The sequence below is a fragment of the Drosophila suzukii genome, chromosome X (genome assembly GCF_043229965.1).
Source record: "Drosophila suzukii chromosome X, CBGP_Dsuzu_IsoJpt1.0, whole genome shotgun sequence".
Classification (NCBI taxonomy): Eukaryota; Metazoa; Arthropoda; class Insecta; order Diptera; family Drosophilidae; genus Drosophila; species Drosophila suzukii.
Genome location: NC_092084.1, coordinates 23,569,411 through 23,596,862, shown reverse-complemented (window position 1 = coordinate 23,596,862; position 27,452 = coordinate 23,569,411). Strand labels below are relative to the sequence as shown.

General features: G+C 35.5%; 2 protein-coding genes across 15 annotated transcripts in view; one reads left to right on the top strand and one right to left on the bottom strand.

The window, feature by feature from the left end:
- Positions 1-2,470: 2,470 nt before the first annotated feature.
- NAAT1 (Nutrient Amino Acid Transporter 1) lies at positions 2,471-9,215 on the top strand. Its single transcript, XM_017090616.4, has 8 exons — positions 2,471-2,791; positions 5,697-5,877; positions 6,025-6,391; positions 7,212-7,953; positions 8,025-8,124; positions 8,187-8,363; positions 8,438-8,532; positions 8,778-9,215. Exons 1-8 carry the CDS (start codon positions 2,726-2,728, stop codon positions 8,952-8,954), a joined length of 1,905 nt encoding a protein of 634 aa, XP_016946105.2. The 5' UTR covers positions 2,471-2,725; the 3' UTR covers positions 8,955-9,215.
- A 1,656-nt stretch (positions 9,216-10,871) lies between these two features.
- SK (small conductance calcium-activated potassium channel) overlaps positions 10,872-27,452 on the bottom strand; it is a 67,096-nt gene continuing 50,515 nt past the window's right edge. For 5 of the 14 annotated variants that reach the window (XM_017067611.4, XM_017067615.4, XM_017067618.4 and 2 more), the window contains 7 exons: positions 20,331-20,466; positions 18,274-18,384; positions 17,945-18,072; positions 16,377-16,446; positions 15,947-16,048; positions 15,692-15,864; positions 13,020-14,803 (listed from right to left, as the gene is read on the bottom strand). In XM_017067611.4, the coding sequence (XP_016923100.2) occupies positions 14,638-14,803; positions 15,692-15,864; positions 15,947-16,048; positions 16,377-16,446; positions 17,945-18,072; positions 18,274-18,384; positions 20,331-20,466 (886 nt within the window). In that variant the 3' untranslated portion in view covers positions 13,020-14,637. Of the gene's footprint in view, positions 11,019-13,019; positions 14,804-15,691; positions 15,865-15,946; positions 16,049-16,376; positions 16,447-17,940; positions 18,073-18,273; positions 18,385-20,330; positions 20,467-22,807; positions 23,345-27,452 lie in introns of those variants that run through there. The other 9 variants (XM_017067616.4, XM_036821131.3, XM_065867637.2 and 6 more) reach the window with 8 other exon arrangements.

Here is a 27,452-nt window from a genome sequence, read left to right as displayed (position 1 = left end):
TAGTGCAAATTCGTTTAATGGATCCTTGTTTTAATGTCGCCTTTGAAAATTCTAATGAGAGAAAAATACATTTTAGCCTATGGAACATTACTTATATTATTGGTTACTTTTAAACGAAATATTAAACTTAGTCAAAAGTCTAATTTCAATTTGTATTCGCCAGAGTTGTCAACGTTCTCGGTGTTTTATCGAATTCATTGTAGATTTGTCACTTGTACAATTGTTGATAAACTGATAACTGACATAGAGATAATGCAAACACAACAGACATGATGTAGAGCACATATTGAAACTAATCTTAGTGGATAGCGAGAGAAGAGTGTCCTCCCTTAAAGATCATCGTATGTGTGTGGTACTTCTATTTTTTTTCTTATCTAGTAATGCTGAGAGACAAGAGTTACGAATAAGATTTAATTTATAGACGCATTAAAGTGAGAATAATTTACAAATCTAGTTATTAACTAAATATAATGCAAGTACATTAAAATAAAACATTATTGAAAAGGAATTAAATGAGATCAAGAGTTTTCTTATTGGTGGGGTTTGGGTTCTTCTTTCAGCTCTTCGTTTTTAAACGGTTCTACAAGGAATTATCCTAAGAAATGGCATATCTTACCGCTGTATTTTATAGCCTTCAATGCTAAACGTACAATCTAAGTTTATAATTTATGTACTTACCCGACCAGTGTCAAGGGTTCTTATCCAAAAGTTGGATTGTTGTTGAAGCCCGATAAGGAAGTTGAAGTCATCGTCCTAGTCCGATATGGTTTGCGATCCCCCAATAATATCGATTTCTACTTTCCCGAAAACCAATTCCCATGATTCAATGCAATTGATCAAATGGAACTTGCAATTGCCGCATTGTATTGTATCGTCTGACGTTCCATGATATCTTAGATATTACGAGTTTACGATATTGAACTTGAACCAACAGTTCTATGCGTCACAGTCGATGGCCAAAGATTTGTTTTAACTTTGGAATCAGTCCGTCCGGTTAGATCGAGGTCAGAGTAAAACTTTCATTGACCAATGTTTGGAATTCTCCCGAATCTATATGTGCTTCCTTAATTACCCTTGCGATTATCGATTCCTAATTGGTTTTGTCTGCAATTCTGTTTTTTTCATGTTTCTTGATTGGTCATTTTGGGGTGATTTCTCAGCTGGCCTAATCTATATAGAAAGTGGCCAGTCACGGCCGGTTCGGATAAGTTCGTAAAGTGGTTTTACTGTGTCTGCGTCTGCAGGTCCGTCTATCGGGAGGTATTTACTACTGCTGACCATTTAGGGTTGATATTGGCCTGCCGGTTTTTATATCTAAGTCAGGAGTTTTTCTACATAGCGACGGACAGTGGGCCCTGGCTACGTTGCCCCACTCCATTTTGGGTGGTAAATCCATGTATCCACATGTGATTATCTATCTCTACTTTGGGGTATACGCTGTGTTATCAGGCATCTTTTGCTTCTTATTCGGGGTTTCCTTACACCCAGAAAAAAATATTCCTACCATTTAACAAACCCACGATTTTATTTTTATTACCACCAGCTTTTTAAATTAGAGTAACCTGGAATTCGTAGGTTATCTCACAGGTAATATAAATGGCACGCTAAAAGTTAATTAGGAAATGGAAAGCATTTGCCTAATGACTTATTTACATTCTTGTGTTATGGCAGCAGTAAGATCCAGTAGATTGGACGGTTTTGGATGTCATACGAAGAAGATTTTGAATACCTCTAAAAATAAATATGGGAACTCAACAGGTGAGTAGTAAATTGAAATGGAAAATTTTATATTATAAGGAATGGTTTAAAGGAGATTAGACTTTCTATGATCAGTAACCATTTCCTCTTTTATTCTCGAAGTTATCAATATTACATATTTACAGGTTTAAAGGAAGAGTCATTTTCTATCATCAGGAACTCTCCAATTAAACTTTTCTATTTTGAAATATGAAATGTTATCTATTATCAGAAACCATATCATGGTAATGGTAATGATGATGTTATATTCTATAAGTATTATTTTTCAAAGACTCGAGGATGAATTACATTTTTAATTATTTAAAGAGTGATATGCCATCTTAGCTTTGATGCTTTGATTTTAGTTTTTTTTTTGAGTGCAGACTGTTTATTTGAACGCCGACACATTGTTGGGTACACTCCGTACGGATTTCTTCTGCCTTTCGGTGGGTACTTCCTTATCCGAGAATTGGAACCCCCGTTCTGGCCGATCTTCGTGATAACTACGATCGCAAAACGAAGAGCACACGAGAGCACGATACTAAAGTTTTCCACCCTCCCCCACTTCGAGTTCACTAAGTGTATTACCTGGTACAGGTACTGCTGCAGGTTTTCTCTGAACGGGCATGAATGTGTGTGAATAATTTCACGCTTATTACCTGCTGAGCGCTGGCGAAAAAAAAACGCTGCTTGACTTTGGCGGTTCTTAAAGCGGCCAGCACTCGTAAAGTTCTCAGTTCCAGCCGCGGCGTTCACGGCACCACAAGCGCGCCTCCAGCACCGCCAAAGCCTTAAACCCATAAACAAAAAAAAATAATAATTAAAAAAACGATTCCGAAACTGCAGTTGGAGTTGCCAAACCAACCATAACCAAGGGCTGGTCAATGCAATGTGCTAATTAAAAAAAACAGCAATTAAACAGCAAAACGCAAATAACCATCAACAGTTGTTACAAAGCGAGTAGTCGTATTTTAAACTGGAAACAAAAATGGAGTTGAAAGGAGTACAGCCGACGAATGGCACTGCAAATGGAACCCCCAACGGATCACCGGAAGTAAGTCTAAAAAAATCAAAGAACTTATTATATCCCTAATGGAATTGCTTTTGAGTGGCACTCGAAAAATTCAAGTGGCTAGAACATCAGATTAGAAACAACGAAACAGTCCGAAAATTAAGTATACGCCCATTGGGCAAAACATTCCTTTAAAAACGTCATTTATAGAACTTAATAGAACTATAGGATATATAAACATTTATCAAGTTACCCTGGACTTTCACCCACAATTATGCTTTTGATTAGCCCTTCGTCATATCTGTCCATTCATTTCGCTCAGTGTGGGCTTTACAATCTCTGAATGACTTTATGATCATTGTGATCATTAAGGCAGTTAGGGTTTAATTGCAGGCTAATCGACCGACAAACGAAAATGCGATTTACGGTCCACCCCGAAATGTGGTAAAAGACTCTGTCATGTGGATACTATATGCATATCTTATACGCTTTACGATCCCCTGCGCCACATAAATATCTGAGTACGACGTCTTTTGTTCTATTTAGAGCTCAATAATGCCCTAAAACCGTTAGTTATCTGAGCAACTAGCGCCCCGCTTTAGATCAGCAAAAACTATACTATATATGCTATATGGCCGAAGAGCTGGAAACCAGTTTTCACTACAGCAGCCATAAACTGACGAACAAATAATATATATGAGTGTTTTCCGAAGTGACAAGTTCGCTTCGCCTACCTCCATTATATATTACAACATTTCCCAGAAATTGCAATGCATTATAAAAAGACATGAACAAAATTGGTTCTTATAAACGTTGCCAAAGTTGGTCAATAAGATATCAAAAGTTTAGTTCTTGTAACTCTTTACTCACAAATAGATCATAACAAGAACTCTAAATATATTTCTCAAATTCTCTGTATCTCAGTAATTCAGTTTTTGAATAATTTCTCGATTTAAAATCTAGAGATAAGATCTTTAATGATTCCGCAGTTGCAAGTACATCTCTACCCTAATACCTACATGTAAATTGAGGTAATTCCCCTAAAGAGTCATCCTACCTTGATTGCATGCGAAATGCAGATGCTCTATGGATCATCAAGGTTTTTTTTTAAATAACTAATTGATTTAAAAATAGTTATTTCCCCAGGGGAAAGGCCCGCACAAACTGACATGGCCAGCTCAAAGCAAAGCTACATTAAATTGCGGTCAACATAAGTTGAATTTATGGCTTATACAATTAAGGTAATTCCCGAGTTAGAATTTCCCAGAGTGCAAAAATACCCTCAATTATGCATTAGATAAATGAACATCGGTTCAACAGCCTGTGGTACAAATATATTCACATTTATAAATATCTTTGTAAGGCATTCAAAATGGAAAGGTAATAAGAAGATTGTAACACCTTTGCCCCTGGAGATAAAAATGGATAAGTAAACAGTTGGGCTTCGGCTATTTCATAGATATCCCATATGTAGATATGTCTTGATGATGCAGTTTCGTTTTCATTTACCTCCCTAATTGCCGAGGCTTTCCCGTCCCATTGCCCACTCCACCAGATGAGTTATTGTTTTATTTAAACAGCTTTTTTTTCGAATAGTACAAATATGTAAGCGGCAAAACAGTTCTCGCGTTCCCAGCACTCTGATAAAAAAAATGAAAAACAATAGCAAAGCTCCCCAACAGCTGCTGCCGTGCAAATAGATGGGCTGCAAATAGATTTTAACAAATGGCAATCAAATTATTACAAATAATAATAGTAAAATTATAATTTAATATTGTTGCAAGGTATTTCACGAATAGAAGTTATACGAAACTTTAGAAGCAACATTCTTTACAGATGGCTCGTGATTTAGTCGGAACATTTTTAAATGGGTCATTCGATACTCGATTTTATAGTATTTTAAGATTTAACTGTTACATGAGACTTTTTTCTTAGTTTCTTAATTAGAAAATAGTAAAGCACAGTAATGATTTTCTACACCAAAAAATAAATCGTTTTTCCGCATGCCTCAGTTTTAAACGACAGATGGTTTTTTGCTCAAAACTAATTAGTGCTTTCGAATATTAGTCACCAGCTGGAATTTTTGTCCAATTCAGGTGTGAATAGTTTCAAAGTCTGGAATCCAGACCTACAAATCTCTTTTTTTTTTTTTAAATAAGTGTTTATTCATAATAAGACATATGAATACTATTTGCTAAGGGATTCCCAGTTAAGGTATCCGATGACTTAATTGAAATCATTATGAATGAATGAAAAGTGAATTTTTCACAGTTGCGCATTAGGCAAATTTCTTTTTCCCTTAATCGGGTGGGCGTGGTTTGTAATTTGTAATTTATAATTGTTATTAATTGAATTTAACTGAGGTTATTACCGTAAACAACTTTATGACTTTGCGAAATGAATTTGTAGGTGGCTTGAAAAAGATTATAACCCGCATTTGTTTACTACCGAGATGATTCCAAGATCCAAACTTACGTCCACATATAGCTTCAAGGAATTAATGATCTTTGAATGATCTTCAATAAATAACTAAGGAATTCACAATAAAAAATCGAATTTTCTTAAGAACTTGTTGTAGTCCAATATACTTAATCGATAACTTGGCGCCTTCCTTCAGTGCCTACTTGAAAGTGATTCTAATCTAATCATAATTGGGCGTACTAAGATAAATATTCCATAATGGGCATTTATGTGCACTATCAGGCGAAGTCAGGTGGCGCATTAATTTAACTTGTCCATGGGTTATCTGACTTTGTATCTGGAAATGGCGCACACATGACGCAAACGTGTTTGTCCAAGAGTCCAAAATTCGGGGCTTGACTGATGCTTAAATATTTAGTCATGTGTCTGGTATTTTTGCGGGCTATTAAATCTTGTATTCCCCGAATTGCGATACCACTTGGCACACATTTGCTTAACAAAATTGGCAATTCGTTTTTAATTACAGAAAACAGATGCCGAGAAACAGACTGCGGAGCGTACCAATTGGGGCAATGGCCTGGAGTTTCTCATGTCCTGCATATCGGTATCCGTGGGATTGGGCAATGTCTGGAGGTTTCCATTCACGGCCTATGAGAATGGAGGAGGTGCCTTTCTGATACCCTACATCATAGTGCTCTTTTTGATTGGTAAGGAAGCTGAATCTTATAAATTATCTTAAAGCACAGCATATAAATATTTAATATTTCGATGTATCAGAGGATCATATAAGATATTTATTGTTATAAATTAGGGTTTATTTGATGTTTCGTCATATTTTGTATACTCTTTTGTAGGTAAGCCCATGTACTATTTGGAGATGATCATGGGGCAGTTTACGAGCCAGGGAACGGTGAAGATCTGGTCGGTAGTGCCGAGTTTTGTTGGTGTGGGCTATGGCCAGGCCTTTGGCACCATCTGCATTATCTCGTACTACTCCTCGTTGCTGGCCCTAACCCTCTACTACCTCTTCGTATCCTTCCAATCGGAATTACCATGGTCCTATTGTCGAGATGAGTGGACCAACTGCGTGAACTCGAGACCTCAGGAATATGTGGAAAACCTGCTAACCGGCGTGTCCCTGGCCAATGAATCAGCCAGAAATTTAAGCACTTTTGCGACCAATACAACGCAGCTTCAAAGCAGCTCCGAGCTCTACTTCCTGTAAGTATAATACTATATTAAAGTTCAAATACAGAAAACCTTGAAAATAGGCAGACATATTTGATGACCAAATTGGGTTATTCATTGTTGGTTCAAATTAAATATTGTGGTACACAGAATAAATAAACAATTGAAACATTTTCTTTCCTGACTTGTGCACAGAAAGCTAGTTCTTTTCATTATCACCCATGCCATTCACTTACCTGTAAAGCAGATTATAGTCACCGGTGATGCAAAATACTAAATACTTATTTAGCGTAGTCATCATTTATTTGGATTTCTTTTGTTGTTTATGTGCTAAGTGCAGTCAGTGACAAATAAGAACGAGAATTTAGCTGATATTTGTGTAAATTCTTTATTGTCTCACATAAATAATTTACTGCTCAAAACAACGATTGAAAACCCAATAAATTTTCCTTAAAGTAATTGGGATCGTTAGCATAGGTAGCCAGCTGTTCAACAGAGTTGGTCTTTTAGCTGTACCCCGTAATTTGACTAAACTACGATTGAAAAACTGGAAAGAAAAATCGTATTTTTGACTAAAATCTGAATCTCGTATTTTTGGCTAAAATCGGAATTCCACTTTACCGTGAATACCATTTTTCGTAACAAACGATCAGTGTCTTGGATGGCATGAAGGTCAGTCAAAATAAACTAAAATTCGTACGATTTTTAAGCAAATACTGTGAAATCATTAGATAATATTTTTTTTTGAATACTTGCGTTATTAGGTTAACCTTTTTTTAATGAGATCATTTCTATTTAATGTCATAAAAATATTTTTGTTACCTTATTTTATTTGTTACCTTATCCTTCTTAGGAATGTAGTGATCAAGGAGAAGCTGGACATAACGGACGGCGTTGGTGACCCCAGTTGGCAGTTGACCCTGGCCCTGTTTGTCTCCTGGGTGGTTATCTTTCTGGTGATCATGCGTGGGGTCAAGAGTTCCGGCAAGGCGGCCTATTTCCTGGCCCTTTTCCCGTACGTAGTGTTGTTCGTCCTTCTTATCAGGGCGGTGACTTTGGAAGGTGCCCGCGAAGGCATAATCTTCTTTCTGGAGCCCCAGTGGGGGGAACTCTTGAACCCCACCGTTTGGAAGGAGGCGGTGGTGCAGTGCTTCTTCTCCCTGGCCGTTGGCTCTGGACCTATCATTATGTTTGCCTCGTACAATCGATTCGATCATGGGATCTACAGGGATGCCATGATTGTAACCACACTCGACACATTGACCAGTCTTCTGGGTGGAATTACGATATTTGCGATATTGGGCAATTTGGCGCATAATCTACAGATTGATAATATCCGTGATGTGGTGCGAAGTGGCACGGGTTTGGCCTTCATCTCGTATCCGGATGCCATATCAAAGTTCCAGGCGGTTCCGCAGCTCTTTTCAGTTCTCTTCTTCTTCATGCTCTTTGTCCTGGGAATCGGATCCATTGTGGCCCTGCAGAGCACTATTGTGACCATTATTTGCGACCAGTTCAAGGGATGGAAATACTGGAAAGTGGCGCTGACCACCTCCGTGTGCGGTTTTCTAATGGGCTTGGTCTACGTAACGCCAGTAAGTTCCTTATAAAATATCAATACGTAATCTCATATTTTTTAATAATACATACATTTCTAACGTTTCAGGGTGGTCAGTGGATCCTCACTTTGGTGGACTTTTATGGCGGTACCTATGTGGTCTTTATTCTGGCCATTTTCGAACTGGCTGGAATCGTGTGGGTTTATGGTGAGTGTACTTTAAACAGGCCAACATTTCTTACTTTTGGTGACCCATGATAATCCTTACAGGTCTGCAAAACTTCTGCGATGACATCGAGTTCATGTGCAATCGTCGGGTTTCACTTTACTGGCGGATGTGCTGGTCCTTCTTCACGCCGGTCATGATGATAATTATATTTATATACTCAATGGCCACCATCGAACCAATTAAATACAGCGAAATTTATTTCCCTGAAGCCGCCAATGGTAAGCTGTTAATTGAAAAGTTAATAGTTGGATTGGAGTTAAGTTTTTATTGCCCATTTTATTGCTAATTTCAGTTGCTGGCTGGCTGCTGTTTGCCATCGGAGCTGCCCAATTTCCACTATGGGGTATTTGGTACATCTCGCGTCATTCAGAAGGCACCATTTGGAAGGTAACACTAAATATAAATATGAAAATATATTATTATTTTTTAAAGGATCCCAAATCGTTAATTTTAAATGCATTTTTCCTAATTAAAAAAGTTTTGTATTTTATAATATAATATTAGTATCTATGTACATATATCATTCTATAAAGAGTGTTATGATCTAAAGTAGGCAATTTAATTTTAAATAAAGCTTTTGATTTCCAATTCGTCATACTAATTAAAACCGAATGTATCCCATTTATTTACAGTCCTTTAAGGCCTCCCTGAAGCCCAGTGATCGATGGGGCCCTGCGAATCCAGATACAAGACGTGAGTGGGTAATCTTCAAGAACCAGAAGGCTGCCCAAAGAGCCGCCGAGAAAGAGTCGTCTAAACTCGGATTCTTCTGGCGGAAAGTGACAAATTTCTGTGGCAGCAACAAGTAAAAGATCGGGGAGCAGAGATGGGGATATCGTGGGGATATCAGAGATTACGATTAACCATAACCACTTGTTATTTATACGTACATATACGCCATTGTCAGCCTCTATGAAGCCATCACAAATGCGAAGCAATCCTTCGACCGAATATATCGCATCTATCAATTAATAAATACCTTTTTTTTTGTTATTCTATGTATGTACAAACTTAATTTCTATATGTGATAATATTGAGCAGAAAAAAATAAATTATTGTTATCAAAGAAATGTTCATTGGTTTTTTATTTATATATATGTTTTTAGGACCACTTCTTAAAATAGTTATATAATGTAAATCATCTCCTAAACTTTTATGTGGTCATCTTTATTTTACCAACTTATGACAACAACAAAAGCCTAGAAAATTGAATATTTTCTTCAAAATCCCATTTCGTAATCCACCAATTAAAAACATCCATTCCCAATTTTTACTTTTATTTTATTTTTATTCAGTTTTTGTTTGTTTTTCTTTCATACAAAGCCCTTTATTATTGTTAAAATTTCAATTATTCTCTTTGGTTTTTTCTTCATTAATTAATAATTTACAGTTTTATGAGTTTTCCTCTTTCCCCTCGACTTTCATCGATCTCTCTCTTGTTATGGTTCTTCTTTCTTTTACTTATCGTTTCCTTGGGGTTGTACATTATAACAGTACAGCAATTGATTTTATGTAATATGGTAAATTTGCTATAAATAGTGGGAATTCTTATGAGGTAAATGCTTAATGAGCAAAAAAAAAACAATTACAATCGTCATCAGATCAGATCAGTTTATACTACATACATAATACATATAATATATATATGTATACAAAATAACAAATCGTAAGTCTAATAAACATTCTTAAAATTCATATCTCAAATACAAATACAATATTTGCTTTAGCTGTTAGTTGTTCTTAATTTGTTTTGGTATCGGTTTTGGTTTTCTTTTTGTTTTTGTTCAGTGTATTCGTTTTGGAAAGCGACGTTCCTAACTTTTTGGGATCGTTTTTCAATCAAGCATTTTACTATTTCGTGTATGTAGGTGTTGGGTTTAGGTTTAGGTTTGGTTTTTTTTTTTGTTTTTAAATCGTAAAATACTAATTTAGCAAATGTAGGCACCCTAAATATTAAAGCTTTTGCAAAACACGGTTCCTCGATAAGATATAACAATATATTTTGTTTGGGGTTTCCCTTTTTAAATTTAAATATACAATACAGTAAATTCAAAATAAACTATTTCATTAGCCACTGAATTTTTTCTGTTTTTTTCTTTTAGTTTTTTACTTTATTTCTTTTAGAAATTAAATCTTTTTTCCTTTTTAGTGGTTTTAATTTTAATTTACTTCAATTTTAGCATTAGTGTAGGTTTAGTTTTAGTTGACATTCGTTAGTTAAGTTTTGGGTTTCTATTAGTTTTTCTTCTCTTTGTTTAATTCATGCAATGCATTCTAGTTTACTTGGTTTTTTTTTTCAATAAAAAATTGTTTCTTCCTTCTCTTACATTTTTATTGTTTTATTTAACATAATAATTGTTTTCCATTTGGGTTTTTCTTATTAGTTTGTTGTTAATAAATTGGTCTTTGCTTCGGCTTTCGATTTAGCTACTGAATACATTACTATAATACATATAAAGTCAAATATGATCTTATTAGTGTGGGGTTTTGGGTTTTTTGGTTTTTAGGGCTTGGTATATACCTCATAGACCGTCTGTACATGTATATACGAGTATATGTGTGTTGTATATCTAGATATTGTATATGTAACCATATATATTTTGCATACCTCGCTCTAGTTGGGGGCGCGGGGAGGGGGAAGGGTTATGGGGGATATTTTTGGGAGGACCCTTTTCTAGTTCCTAGCGTGTAAATTCACCAAAATGACTGCGTTTTCGTCATAATCCGGTTCGATACATTTTCGAAAACTCGAATCCAGTTTTTGTAGCGTTGGCATTGGCTGGGCTATATGTATGTTCTATTGGACCTGGTTTGGCTAGAAGAGTTTCGGCTGAAGCGTGATTCTCAAAGTACCCCTTGAGCTCTATGATTCGCTAAAGAAAAGAAAATATATATTTTTTTGATTCAATTCTGGTTTACGTGAACAGAAATACATAATATACACAAAAGCTGGACGTGGGACTCGGACCTATGTATGACGTTACGAAAGTCAACCAAGGACATTGTGCAATACGATCCTTATTTGTGTTTTTTTTGTTTCTTTTCTTTTTTATATCCCAGCTCAAAAGCGGCTAAAAATCTTCGGTATTATAAATTGTTACTGTTTTGGGCTCAGTTTTTGTAGGAATTCTTTGTTAGTTGGTTTGCTTTTGCTTTGTTATTTTGGTTTAAAGTTTTTCGGTATTTTGTATAATAAAGACCTGTCTTTGGAAATTCGGTCCCTCATATCAAAGTTTTTGGTTTTTATCTCGTGTTTAAAGGTATTTTGTGGGGCTTAGGAAACCAGTTCAAACGGGATTTTGATCTTGTACCAATTATTCAATTCAATTCGATTTGATTTTAATCGTATATCGTTAATTGTTAATCGTATATCGATCCTTGTTCGGTATTATTTTGCGTATTCGTTTTAAGTTGTTGTAGAGTTGAAACCCAAATATGCATAAATACATAACGTTAAAGCTGGGCGCATTCCATATCTCGTTTCAGAATCTGTGTGTTATTGTGTGTCTTTGGGTGTCTGTTCCGATTCGATAACCGATATTCATCGATCTCTTTAGTATAGTTCTGATCTGTTCTGTTCTGTTCTGTTTGGTGTGTTGTCGTCTTGTGTAGATCTTTGTTATTTATTGTGATAAAGCTATTTTGACAGCAGTCTTGAACGTTCTTTTCAATTTAAATATTCAATATTATAAATAGGTATACACACATTTGTTTAAGGGTTCATTTAGTTGGTTTGTTTGTTGTTTCTTCTCCTTTGACTCATTTACTTGTCTGGGGTTTTTGTTGCATGTATATAAGTTAAGACCTATCAGACAATTGGGGGAACTTTATGGGCTTTTCTTTTTCATAAAATCAAACTCAAGCCAGGGGTTTTGGAGATGTGGAAAATCAATACGGCAAAACTTTGATACTCTTATTAGTTGGCTAAAGTGGACTGCATCCTATGGCTATATAATCTATAGTTTACAGATATTTTGATCCTTTCTGGCCCTGGTTCTGTATAATATGCAGAGTCTGTCTTACTGACTGGGAAATTGGGAGACGGGGCGTGGTAGGAACCGGGATTTTTGGGGAGGGCGGGGCACTATTCGGGGAATTCAGTTGTATATCTCTTTTGCCTTACATTTGGGAACCTAACAAAGCGTCAGAAGGTTGCATATTACCTAATTTTTTGTTACTTTATTTTTGCTTTGTTTTTCTTTTGGTTTTAAATAACTTCGATGCTCTCAGTTAATACTTTATAGTAAGTATATAGTATATATAATGTTCCTTTTAGAATCTTTAGAAAATCTTTACGTAGCTCGGCCACTTCTGCTATTATGTCTAAACTATTCTGCTCTACTCTTTTCAATTTCAATTTCATATCAATTTCAATTTCAATCCGCTTCTTTTCGTTTCGGTTCTATTATTTTCTATCTGGAGCTTGTAGTTTGTTCCGTTGTTACACATTTACCAGCTAGTTTGTATATTAATGCGAATTACTTTTAATATGTTACAAAATTTCAATTAAAATTGTTCACTTTAGTATGTAGACTATACTAAATAGGTTCGTTTTCTTGAATTTCTTCTCAATTGTTTCTTGGTTTTGTCTACGCTACTATATCATTATATCATCGTCTTAAACTTCGTTCGAAAGCTATTCAGGTTCTTAATTGAGTTAATAATTCTTGGTAGAAAAGAATAGGCCAAAAAACAACAACAACGAAAAAATATATATGTATATATACTATATATATTATAATATATGTGTAGAAAAAGAAGACAACAACAAACTTGTTTCCTTTAAACATGTTTCGTTAGTTTAGTTAAAGCCAGAGCTAGTAGATGTTAAGTAAGAACTCTCATTTGTGTGTGTTTGTTTATCTTTATCCTCGTTTTTTTTTTGGGGTTTTCCGTAGTTTTCATTTATTTACTTTTGTTTTTGTTTTCTATCTCTTACTATTTGGTTTTCTGGTTTCGCTGTTTTCTAAATCTCGTAACATACATTTTACAGTTAGATAGTTTTTCATTGTTCTTGGTTGGGGGGGGGTATTTTAGTTTTTTTCGTTATGCTCGTTTTGTATATAATTGTTGGGGGTTTTTTTTATGGGTTCCTCGTATGCTTTCACTTTCGCCTTGCACACACAGTCAGGTCAGACACACATCCTTCGGATACAGACATATACATATATCTCTTTATATATATTTACACACAAATTTTGGACAGACGGACACTAGAATTTGCCATGTTCGTGGATGTGTTGCAGTTGGTTGAATGCACCGGAAACGGAAGTGCTAAGGGGGATCTTTCAAGGGGGGTTGCCTTTCTCTGGGAACATATGTATGGGTTTGCAGTTCTACTAGGGGTATACAGATACTGGTCTCTAGTGGGGTCTTATGGTGCCAGATTTTTCAGGTTTACTTTTGCTATTTTTGCTTTGCTGAGCGTTATTCGTTTATATACTTCGATTCTACTCGTACATGCTGCTGTCCTACGATCTATATATGTCCTATGACCTTACTTTCTAACCATTCTCGCCCTGTACACTCGCATTCACACACATGCACACTATGTTATGCTATGTTATGTTATGTATTTTAGTATGCAAGTACAGGCTGCCTTGGCCCAAGGTGAAATATTACAAATACATTTAGCCTAAAACTTAGAAAAAAAAAATTTACATAATTGTATATATATGTATACATATATTCTGTTTGGTTTTTTGTTATTGTTTTTTTTTTGGGTTGTTTTTTTGGGAGTTTTATTTTTTTTGGGAGGGCTATACATCCATACAGTTACGGATATATAGTATGTGTGTTTGTTTTATGTATGTATATTATATGTATATGCTAACATTTGACTTTTTTTCTCATCTCGAAGAGGCTTATTTACAAAAGGCCGAGTTCGAAATTCGACTTGTAGAATTACTAATATTACTATTACCTCTATTATTCCTATCACTATAGCTAACACTATTAACTACTATTATTGCATACACGTTCTCTTTTCCTAGTAAACTTATTCGAGGCAATCGGCTTGCCACTCTCCGTCGCAATCGGTTCGTTCATCGTTATCGATTTGACAATGCCACCGCTAGTTCCGCTTCCGGTCGCTGTGAATGCGGGCGTTGAACTCGATGGCGGTACTGTACTCATGTGCACATTTTGCTGATCGGGCGAACAGTTGCTATTCGTGTTCGATTCGGCATCTTCGGGTATCACTGATATTGGTATTATCTCTCTTTCCATTTCCAGCCCACTTATCTGATGCAAAATGTGTTGGTCTTGCGATTGTGTCGATGATTTCGATAACGATAACGACGGCGATGGCCCGCGTTGCCTCAGCGCTGTCTCGGCGATCGCGAATTCGGGTTTAGACTTTGACGTAGACATTGATGTTGATGTTAAGTTTTGGGGTGCGGATGTTGATGATGATGTTGGCCAGCATCGATCCGGCCTTATTGTTAGCATCTCGATGTTAATCACGGAGTTGGAGCGCTCTCTTTCTGATATTCAGCTGCCGTATTTGTTGGAAGATGCGTAGCTATTAACTGCAGATCCATTTGATGGCATGTGAGTATCAGGCACTAAATGTGGTGTTCTACTAGATATAGGTGGCAAAATAGGGCTTGTTGGCCAATGGTAAGTAGCAGCGGCGTTATTGGATGAGGGAACACTTCTATGCAAAAAGCAGTATGTTAATTGTCGTTATCAAGTACGCTTTCAAAAATAAATCAAATTTTTGTTTCTGTTTTTTTTTTGTAGTTAATGGCCATGGTTTGATTCGATGGAAATCATGAAATGTCAGAGTGATGGAAAGCCATGAAGAGTCAATAAAGAGAAATAAATAGAAAATTGAAAGCCCTAAGGTTAGTGTTCGTCCAAAGATAGAAAAATAAAAGAAGAGCCAAAAAAGTAACCTCAAGGATTTTTTTAATGGTTTCCTTTTGTAAATGTACTTGTAATGTCCTTCTAACCTTTTTTTTTAATGTATAAACTTATAATAAAAGGAAAACAGGAACAAAAAATGAACTTCTTTACTTCAATTGACTTTCTCTAAGATATAAACTATAATTTTCTCAATCACAGTCTTAAATCACTTGAATCTTGCATAGAAGACGGAGTAGGTTTCTCTTTTAATATATACAATTTTTTTTTTTTTTTTGGGTAGCCACAGGGATTTTGGGTTGTAATTTGGAGGTATCAAGTGTGTGCAATGGACAACTACGTAGTATATATTTACAAATGAGTACGCGAGATGACGGAATGGATGGGTTCGTATAGGGGATGTTTTTTGGGATGTGGGGGGATCTAGGGACCCCGATATTCCCGGCAAGGAGACAAACGACTCGCAGACGAACGAACAAAAACAAATTGAAATGACAAGCACAAATCTCGCTTTAATGATATAGACATATGGATGGATTTAAGTGTGTGTCTGTGCTTGGATGAGGATAATGGGCATGGCTCATAGACATATAGAGATAGACAGAGACAGAGACAGACAGAGAAAAAGAGACAGAGACAAACAGAGAGAGAGGCGAGAGAAAGAGAGGGGACGACTCACCTAGAATGGGGAAACAGCATGGGCGCTGCATTGAACATCGATTGGGGCGTTGGCGCTTGAATGGGGGCAACTGCAGCTGTGTCAGGATGTAAAAAGTTCCGCCGCTGCTCGATCCGCTCCTGGTGCTGGGTCAGACATCGAGACAATAGGTCTGGAAGGCTTTCCATGTGCTCCTGCAATAAAATATTTCCAAAGGGGGAATGGGTTTTTAGTAAATCACAACTGAAATAAACCAGCACCGATTGTTTGTCATACTTGTATGCTCTGCATTTTGTCCTCTAGGTTGGTTAGGCGCTCCTCGATGGCATCCTGACGGCTAGACATGTCCGATATTATCTCGTAGACCGTGTTTTGTGTCTGCGAACGGTATTCACACAATCACAAACATGCATTACACAACGGCTCAATCACAAATCAAGTGTGTTCTATAAAGCCATACAGTCGAACCTCGATAAATCAAATCTCAAACAGAAATATCTTTGATTGTAAGCAAATCAATGTGATTTCTCTGGAATAATCTATTAAAAATATCCTATCGATATAAATAGAAGGTTCTTGCTTTCAAAGCAAAAATCGTTATCGGTTAGTCATTGTCTATCGATTTCTGCAGTTTAATTGTTTAAATTATTATTTAAAAGTAATCAATAACGAAGTTCGACTGTATTTTTTTCTGTTTTCTAACTACCTTGGCCATGTCAGTTATTGTGTTTGCATTATCCATTAGTTTGCGCTGATCCATTTTTACTTTTCGCAACCTGCATCGCATCGGAAGAATCATCAATATTATAGAGAAAATTATTTAAATTCAATTTGTTAGATCGCCAACACATAATACTAAGCGCGTAAAAATAATTAGGCATTTTCTTACAATGAAAACACACTCACAAACGATTAATTATTTGAGTGTGGAAGATTCTTCGTTTCGTCTAGCCGAAAACTCTCTTTCCATCCAGGAAAATCACTCAAATAGATTATTATTACATATCGGACAAATAGGTAGCATTGGGTTTCGAAACTTTAAAAACACAAATTTATAAGATAATTTAAAATGTCCGATAGATAAGTATAATTTTTAAAGTTCTAGAGGCAAGTCCATATATCTTTATAGTTACGAATCGCACTGCTCATAGATAAGATTCACTGAAAATGTTATTTATTTGTTTATTATTATTTTTTTGGTGTGAAGAATTCGTTGTGCCGTAGTTTATATAAAGATTATACAGGAGTAAGCAAAAAATTCCATATTTCTTTTTGGGCGTTAAAATTGCAGAAAATCGTATCGTAAAAGTATCATCATATCATTCGGCAGACCCTAAGCCAATCCCCGGGCGTAAAATATGAGGTGGCAAGATGAAACTAAGACGATACACAGGATTTAATGGGACGGGATCAGAAGTTTTGGACAGAGTACAAGAATCGGGTGTTACGAATGCAATGGAATGCTGTGATGGCCTTTTGATTTTTCGTTTGGCAGTTAGTAATTATGATGTAATGACATTTGGGCACTAGGCAAAAGCACAGATGATATTGCGATAGTTTTAGATACGAGATTCTAGAATATTTAACGCAGCATGCTAGGTTATGTGGCTAGTCTCGGTTATTGCATAACGTAAAAACAGGGCTTTACAACCTATTTACAGGCTAGTAAAACGAGTTCAATCATTTGTGGTTTCAACATTTCAGTTTAGTACTTGTTAGGTAATTATCGTTTTTAGTATTTTAATTAGTTCGTATTTTTTCGTTTTTCGTTAAGGTTACACTTTCTTTACGTACGGATGTATATACAGATATCTGATGGATGGCTTTCCCAAAAGCTTTTCTACGATTAATTGATGGGCACAAAGATGATTCGATTCTAAATATGAATGGAGGGCGTCAGGACAGGAAACAGGACAGGGTTAGTTTTACGAACCAGGGAACGGATACTTTCTTTTTTTTTTTGCAACTAATCTGACAAACATATAACGTACAGATATTTATGTGGACAAATGAGAGCTTGTTTCACGAGAATAGATAGAGACGAAAAAGCGACAGAACATATACGATCAATGATTTCCCCAATCCAAAGACCCTGGGGTCTACTACTAATTCGATCTGATATCATTTTGGTTCTTAGTAAAGTTCTTAGGCACTCATTTCGATTTAAGTTATTATCTTTTTGATTGGTATTCGTTCTTAGTTATTGGTTGGTTTGGTTTGGTTTGGTTAGTTGTTTGGTTGATTGGTTGTTGATAGATCTCTAAAAATACTCACGCATATATAGCTAGAAGGAACTTTCTTTGGTGGGTTCTTACACGGCCGGGATTAACCCGTTTTACTAGTCTTGTATGTTTGTAAATGAGCCAAGTTTCACGCAGAACATTCGCCGCAGCATTTTTCAGCTAAATTTTGGTCCAAAGAAGAAACGTATACAAAGTAATTAGAATGCAATATGGATATACATGGTATGTACATGGTATATGTTTGTTTTTTGTTTTTTTTTTGGTTAATATGGTACGAGTACGAGTATCTCCGGTTTGGTCAGTCGGTCGCATCGAATCGGATCATATCTTGAGACTTGAGACTTGGAACACGATCAATACCCGTTTGGTCAACTGCGTGTCCATCATGAAGTTGTGCACATGCTTCTCGGCACGGGTCAGCTCCAGTTTCCGGGAAACTACGGCCACAAGTAGAGCCGTACAGCCGGCGCCCTGTAACGACGATGTGGAGAGTGGTGAGATTGGGCTTTGGTTTTCGAATAGCGCGCGCAACTGAGGTGAGTTTCGACCTGATCTGAGATCGGAGATCTGGGATCTGGTATCTGGGAGCCCCGGACACCCAACTCCGTAAGTGCATATATTAGTTATAGGTATTACTTGGTCAAATACAGAAAAGTGCCTTAATATTAAAGGAATATATACTGAATCGAGAAAATATCCAACACCCTAATAATATTAATATTTTATAAAAATTTAATTTTAAAATGCTGTTCTATTGAAAAAACATTACATTTGTATAGCACTAAAAAAAATATACAATTTATTTCTAGTTATAGAGTTATAGAACTCGCTAAGTACGTTTTCACTGATGACTAACCAACAAATTGTTGAAATTATTTTCCAATCATTGAAATAGAATACAAAATCTGACCCAAATTATAGATAATAGTATGATATCTAAGGAAAATGTTGCAATATTCTTAACAAGAAGAGAATTTCCCCAAATTGGCTGAAATTGGCGAATGGTCAAAGGCAATTTTCTTAATTGTGACACAATTGCACTCATTTTCTTTGATGTTTTTTTTTGTTTGGGGGTGGTTTTATGGGTTTTCTGGGTTTTCGGGGTTGGGTGCCCGGCCATCTGTAATGTCAGTTGGTTATTTTCACTTTTGGTTTATGCATTCAAAATGAAAGTTGCTTTTGTTTATCAAGTTATATAGTCCAGAACTTTTTTTGTTGCTCTCACAATAGATATAGTAATTTTATGGATGTTACAACATGTATATATGTTATGTTTTAGTTTGTTCTATTTTTCTTCTTTTCTTTTTTCTTTTTCTGTTTTCTTTTTTTTTCTTTTCACTTTGTTATTTCGTTTGCTTCTCGATGGTTGAACGATTAATGGGTGAGTGGGTTGAATGAGTATGGATGTCTGGATGAATTCCTTCTAATTGATATTACGATATAGATGGATAGATTCGAATGCAGCAACGTTTTTGGTTAGAATTTAGAGATACGGAGTTGGATGTGGCGTTTAGATTCGGATTAGAGTAATATCAAAAGAGTTAATGGATTCGGGTTCGGCACATGTCTATATGTAATACAACAGTTAGAGGTGTCTGGCAGAGAGTTACATACACACATAAGTACGAAACAATTAGCTAGGGAACAAAGTCGAAACCATAAATCACAATTCATAGTTAAGTTAGGATTGGAAATATCTATCATAGCTTTAATTACTTTTTTTTTTTTTTTTTGTATTTTTATTAAGTTTTTTGGACCACTACGACATGATAAATATCTCAAAAAGTCTAAGAAATAAGCAAGATAGTCAGACGACTGGTAGAGGGGGAAATCGAAATATAGTAGTTATATATTATAGAGAGAGAGAAGGAAAGTAAGCCACACAAAAGCAGAACTGGATAAAAAGTGGAGAAAGATAGAAGTATGGAAAAGAAATATTTAATTCGGTTATAAGCACTAATTCCTATGCTTGATTAGCGATTTATTTATAGTTATTTTCTTGGTTTCTTCACTCGACTGGAAAATTGCTCAATCTCATCTTGGTTTTGCCTAAAAACATGCGATTTTCTCCTCAACTCAAAGTTCTTAAGCTCGTTTTGGTGATTCAACTAGGTTTTTTTTGGATAAATGTATGTACAGTTTTAACTAGAAATATTACGATTCAGGTGAGTTTAGATTTTAATATATTTTTTTTCTTTGTGTTTGTTTGTTAAAAGTGGCGGCGAGGGGCGGTTGTGGTGGGCGGGTAAACATTCGTATGCAGCTTATGTAATTATTTACACGTGATTTTGTTCTGTTTGAAAGATCTTGATATATTTTAATTTTCCACAAATAATTTTTTTCTTTTGTTGAACATATAATTCTTGATTGTTATGTTGTGTGCAATTGTTGGTAATATTTTGTTGTTAAAAACTCACCATTATTCCTGTACTGACAGCGATACCACGTCCACAGTACGTATTCGGAACAATATCACCGAAACCAACACTCAAAAATGTTATCGCTATCAGCCACATTGCATTCAAAAGATTCGCATGTTCTTCATCATGAAATCTGTTCCATAAACCAGCACGCGATTTTGATATCGATTTCAGTTTTTTTTCGTTTCATATATATTTTTGTTTGGTTCGAAATATATATATATTTTTTTTTGAATTGATTATGGAGTATGGATTTAATCAGTTGTAGTTTCAGTTTCAGTTTCAGGGGTCAAATTGAATACACGCGTTTATTTTTTTTTTAAATGAAAGGGAAAGAGAGATAGAGAAAAATATCGTATTGTTGGCTTAATGTTCAAAAAATAAACCATAAGAATCCATTAAACAACTAAATTGGCACAGGTAAAATAAGTCGAACGTAAAAATCAAACAATAAAATCGTAACGAAAATAGTAACAAAAACGATAAACGATACAACGGAAAAATTAACAATTGTGGAAACGAAAGGTAAAAGTTAGAATGGGCATTTTGCATATAGGAAAACGAGATTAACAACAAATGGACGAGTAAACGGGTGAGCGCACACAATACAGTGGTTCAAAAAGAGCTTGATGGGGTTTATATTGTTTTTTTTTTTTTGGGGGAGAGGTTTTTGATTTTCGGATATATTGAAATGTTGACAGTTATGAACGTAACCGTTAATATATATGTATATATGTACAACCTTGGGGTTTTTTTTGTTTTAGCCCAATGTAAGCTTGCTGTACAAAAATGTGAGAGTTGAAAATATGTATTTATATTTTTTTATGTAATCTAGTGATTTTCTTAAGAATGGAGCTTCTAGGGTGCAGAAAACAATTCAATTTAATTTTCCAAGGCTCACACACACACACACACCGAGCCACTCACACAGGCACACTCACACCCAGACAGTTATATGTGCACATTAATAGAATTTGCCGGGGCTGTCAGAAAAGATTTGTTTTGATTTTTGTTTTTGTTTTTGCCAGGAAGCAAAAACTTTTCTCGGTTTTTTCCTCTGCTTCCTCTTTAAAATATATCTGTGGTTGTGTGTGTGTGTGTGTCAGGATTTTTTTGTTTTAGTTTTTGCTGGCAGAAAAAGGACAAAAAGAAAAGTTACATTGTTATCTGCGCTCTTTAATGCTGCAAAAACACACTCACACACACACACACGTGGTGATTATGCACATATATTTAAATATATATAAGTATGCTTATGCTTATAATACAGCACACAAACACACACACGCACACAAAGTGGGTGGTAACATATATGTATGTTTATTTATTTGGGTGATGATTTACAACAGATTGCCAGTGTGTGTGTGTGTGTGTGGGAAGGTCGTGTTTGCTTGTATTAATCGCGGTCTGAGTGAAACAAAAACCAGATAGAGCGAGATGGATATAGATATGGAACTATTGCTTGACATTTGCTTTCCGCATTTTTTCAGTTTATTTTGGCTTTTTTTCTTGTTTTTGTTGTTTTGGCGACGATTTGGGCAGACAAAACGGAATCTAAAATATGTGCGCTGAAATGTATGCTACGAAAAATGGATATGTGTTCTTTTTCCTCCTCTTGTTTGTGTGGGTGGAGCCTCCATCAAAACGGATTTTGGATATTTGAATTTGAATTTATATCTTGGTAAGGGCGGCAAGGGGAGGGGGGAGGGATTAAGAGAACGACGACAAGATAGGTCAGGGAATACGCCCACACACGTACACAGTGAAAATAATGTGTAACATTTAAGCATCTTTCATATCGAACATCGAAATTTCTTTAAATTTTCCTCGTATCTAATTCAATACTATTACTCTAAAATATATTGAATTTAATGTTATCATTGTTTTTTTTTTTTGCTTATTAACTATTACAAATGTTTGGTATATTATTCTAAAATTTTTTTAATATCTGGTATTTTTTTAAATTTGAATATTTCTTATATTATTTTCATCCAACAAAATTTTAAAATTTTTTGGCAGCACACAGAAATTAGGTGACTTAAGACCAGCCAAATGAAAGGTTTTAAAAAACTTGCTCCTAAAATTTGAGCAAATTTACTGTATAAGACAAAAATCCAGTGTTGCAAAACTCTATAGATTCTGTGATGCCAAAATAAAAATTTGGAATGTAGATGATAATATTGAAAACAATCTTTCTATCAAAACTTAGTGATACAATTTGTTTGTGAAATATTCAGAGGGAAATGTAGAGAAATTTCAAATCTCTAGAGATTCTGCATCGCTCTGTGTAAAGAGAACTGTGTGCGTGCGTGTGTATCGGTTGATTTGGCAGGTACAATTACTATAAAATACTATGTATGTACATTTGTGCGGAGCGGGGGTTTTTGTTTTCTTTTTATTTTTTCGGGGGCGCCTCAATGGCGGCTACTTTTCTGGGGCCCCCCCTTTATCATCCTTCTCCTCCTCCTCCACCTTCTCCTCTTTATATTCTACTACTTTCACTTCTGCTTGCGATGGGTTTTGATTTCTCATATTTTTATGCATGAAAGTTTGCTGTTTGCTGTTGTTGTTGCTGTTTTTGTTGATGATGATGTATGTACTTGTTGTTGTTGTAGTTTATTGTTTATCTTATTATAGGATTTCCTTATTGTTTGAATAAAGAAATGTATATTTTTTTTTCTGTTCTGTTTTAATCTTTGCAACTGTTCTGTTCTGTACTGTTCTATTTTTGGTATTTATTTTAATTTAGTTTGTTTTTGGTATTTTTAAGGTATTTTCGGTATCATAAATGGAGTTTTTGGGAGTCTTTGTTTATTTTTGGTATTTTTTTGAGGTTTGAGGACTTTTTTCTTTAGGTTTTTGAGGAAATACTTACCACCATGCCACAGGTGAGGGTGATACCGCGTCCACAGTACGTGTTTGGCACAATGTCGCCGTAGCCGACACACAGAAATGTGATGGCTGTTAGCCACATGGAGTTTAGCAAATTCGCGTGCTCCTCATCGTGGAACCTTTTTTTGCGGATCGAATCGGTTCGGATCATATCGGTTTTTGGTTTGGAATTTATCGGCATGCGTTTGGCATTGTGGGAATATATGGGGTACGAATTTCAGTCATTTCGTTTTGATTTTTCATTTATGATACGTTTGTTTTTTGTTTGGTTTTATTGATTTTTGTTTTGCCGTTGTTGTATTTTTTTTCGTTAGCGGTTTTACGTTTTTTTTTTGCGGTTTTCAGTATACAAAAATATATATAGAGAATTCGGTATTTCAGATGCGTAGTGCGTATTTCGTATGCGTATTCAAGTTGCGGTTATTCGGTTGTTGTTTGGTATTTTTCATATATATATTCGATTTCATACATTTTTGTTGGTATATATATTTTTTTTTTTTGCAATTTGTGGATACAGAAGTAGGGTGAGAAGTGGAGTAAACAAATAAACAGATGTGAAATTATGTGAACATTTTTTGTTTAAATTTTTCTATTTTTTTTTGGTTTTGGTTTTTTGTTCTCCAGAGAAATTAAGAATACAATTTGATAAATTTGTTTCATATTTTTAGACAATTTCCATGTATTAAAAGAGTACTCATAAATACAACGGAAATCAAAGAAATAATTAAAACAATTACAAAACGCAAAAATAAAGAAAAAATTTGTTAAGGGAAAACAAAAAACAAGAAGGAAATTAAATGAAACAGGAAAATAATTTGCTTTATCTTTTTGGCTTGTTTTTTTCTTTTTGGGCAACGAATTAAAAGTCCTTAATAGAATATAAGAGCGAGGTAGTAAGATAGATTGAAAGATACAGATAGGTAGATAGATTCTTTTTGTAAAGAGGGCGGCGGGGTAATATTTTGAAATATACAATGACATGGATAATATTGAATAATTATAGTTTGGATAGTAGTTTGGCAATTTGATTACAACACTTGCTTCGGCATCGGTTCAAAAACTGCTTTCCTCTCAATAATACTCCTTTTATCCTCTTCCTGCTCCTTCTTCTTCTTCTTCTGCATCTCTTCCTGCCGGGGCATGAAAGTCTGATTGGAAAGGGGGGTTCTGGGATTGGGCTTGGGATTTGGGTCTTTGTCTTTCAACTGATAACTCTTGATCTGAACAGCACAGATGCGCACATATGTTGGTACATATATAGTACTTCGCACTCACACAAAACGGCGCACACTTGTGACTACATGCAAATCGACTAAAATGGCCCATCCGGCAGTTATGCCCCATAATACCCCGCTGTTCTACTCGAAGAGGCCACCACCTGAAGCCCTAGAGATGTGGCCACTAAATGCTGAAGCATGCCTGCCGGCACAGCTCCATTGGGTGCCGTTTTCCGAAGGGCGAGTGGGTGTGGGTGGCTTGTGTGTGAATGGAGGGCTTAAGCAATTTGCAAAGAAAAAATCATAATGAATGCCAAGAGGCCAAACACTGGGAAAACAAAATTTGTTTTAGGTATTAAGGTTGTTCCTGATAAATAAAAAAATGTTTATATTTTAATATCTCACCACATGAACGTTTATTATTAAGTAACAATATGCTTTCGATGCACACAAAGCACACACTGACACAAATAGCAGAAGGTGCATGGTCACACTACGCTCCTGAGTACAGTGTGACCATGCAGTCTGACTAATACTAAATGAAAACGTTATTAATAGCTCAAATTGTGAGTTAAAAAAAATTAAAATATAAAAACGGACACTAACATTATATTCGTTTGTGCTTGTCTGTTCGGTGTTTGTAAATACCCTTTTAATGCCGCACAAAAAATTTTCTCCTGCTTTTTCCCCACATTTTTTCTCACAGTCCCCCCCCCTGCACTATTATCTAACTCACAGAGCTTTGATCCGAGCTGAGCAGAGCATGCATGGTTGGTTAAGATACATTTTCCAGGGATCTCCAACAATACGCACATACACATACAGACACACATACAGACACATAGATAAATGTTTAAAAACGGAAAATAAAGTTGGGACCATAGGAGGGACCCGGCTATAAAAACAGACATTTCGGAACATAAACTTTTTTGGAAATTCAGAACAAAGTCTACCAATTTCTACAGAAAAAAACATTGAGATACGAATTAATTATGGATTTCGAAACAAAATTCAACATCGTTACAATAAATACATATACGTGGGCTGTGTGAGTTTGGGTGTTTGTTTTCTTGATTTCAAATTGAAGGACATACATATTCGTTGTATTTATTTTGTTATTTATTTCTCAATGAGCTTTTTCATTTGTTTGTTGAACAGTTCACAGTCCATCGCCATGTGCCAAAAATAATATAAAGTAATGAAAATGGGGAAAGGTAAAATCAGAAACAAATCGAGCGGAGGATGTTGCACGCAAATCAATACGTGTCACTCATCTGAGGCGAAAATAAAATAAAAGTCGAGAATATTTAAATGGCATATAGTAGTTGAGGAAGAAGACGAAGAAGAAGGAGGGATGTACAAGTGCATCTGTCTCTCTGTTACTTTTCTGTCATTTGGCTGTTATTGTCCGATTTTCGACATGCCTGTGCAGTCGATGCAAAAAATAAGTATGATGTATGTTTGTATATATGGAAAAAACTGCACAGACATGTGAGGATATATTTTGGCTACAGGAACAACGCAACAACAAGGACGACAACAACAACAGCAGCAACAACAACAACTTATGGAGAGGTGTATATGCCTTCGTCACTATACTGAAACACAGCTGTTGGCTTTATCGGTTGACTCGAAAGACTTATGTATTTGGGATCCCTATACAAAAATATATGGATGGGTATTTGCTTTAATTTTCCTTTCGATTCGTTTTGAGTTAACACTTATGTTTCAAGTTTATTTTTGTTTACATATATAAGGATGTTTAGATATGATCTACAGCAATGCAGGCGCAGTTAAGTCCACAATTTAAAGCTTAATTGTTTAAATAAATATGCGTTGTAAGAATGATTTATTTTTATTTTTTTTTGTTATGTTTCGTTTTCCAAAACTAAACAGCAACAACAACAAGAACGAAAAACATAAGGAACGTCGTAAATTCACAATAAAATTAAATGAATAATGTAAGAATCGCAAGAACAACTGAATTGCATCAATGTGAGAGTGAGAGGTCAGAGGAAATTGAAAAAGGACAGAAACAGGATACCAAAGGCCAATAGACTGGGAACAGTATAGAGAGAGAGCGAGAGGGACGTATGGTGCGCCAATTCAATTATGAAAGGTGTCATTATACATGGTTTTCTTTGGAAAAGCAAGAAGAATTTGCAGAAGAGGAGCGAGATAAGTAAGGGCAAAAGAGAGCGATAGAGAAAAATAGACAGAGCTAGCATACAACGTTCAAACACAAAGATTCAAAGTTTTAAAAAAGTATAGAAAAATTTCAAATGGGTTAATACTGGCTTAAAGATAAATATGCATGTATGTTTATACGATTTAAACGCGATACAGAGAACTAAGATGGCTTAAAGGAACCGTTATTACTTTTACTTTGCTTGAGATGCATACAAAGCACGCAGTGTGACTGCACTTTTAATTGGAGCACGGTGTGACCATGCGTTTTTATGTGATCTTGCATCACCTTGTTTCTCTGCATTCTCATTCAATTCTTCTTACTGCACTCTCCAATTCTACGTGGTATCTTTTTGATTTTTAATTTTCATCTGTATGAGTGTGTGTTTTTTGCTTTGTTGTTGTTGCCCCCTTCCCCTCGATAAGTGCAGGACTTCAATCAACTTTCATCGAATCTATCGATAAGTTGTCAGTTGTCAGAAAAGGGGAAAAGTACAGGCAAGATAAATGTAAAAAAGCAATCAGCAATCAGGGTTCTTTGGGAGAGGATGGGGGGAAGTGGTAAAAAACAAGCGAATCCGAATGCCAAATGTAAATAAATTGAAACACATGCAAGCATTATCCATTATCCAATCGTTCGCTACGTGACAGTGACAATTGCATTTCGATTGTTACAGATTCGCATTCGAACTCGTTACAGTTTCGGTATTTCGTCGGGGATTTCGTTTTCATTTGTGTATGTGGATAAAATGCAAGCTACATGTAAATTCTTTAGCACGTATGAATAAGCAACAATGCACATTCGCTTTTACTTTTTTGTATC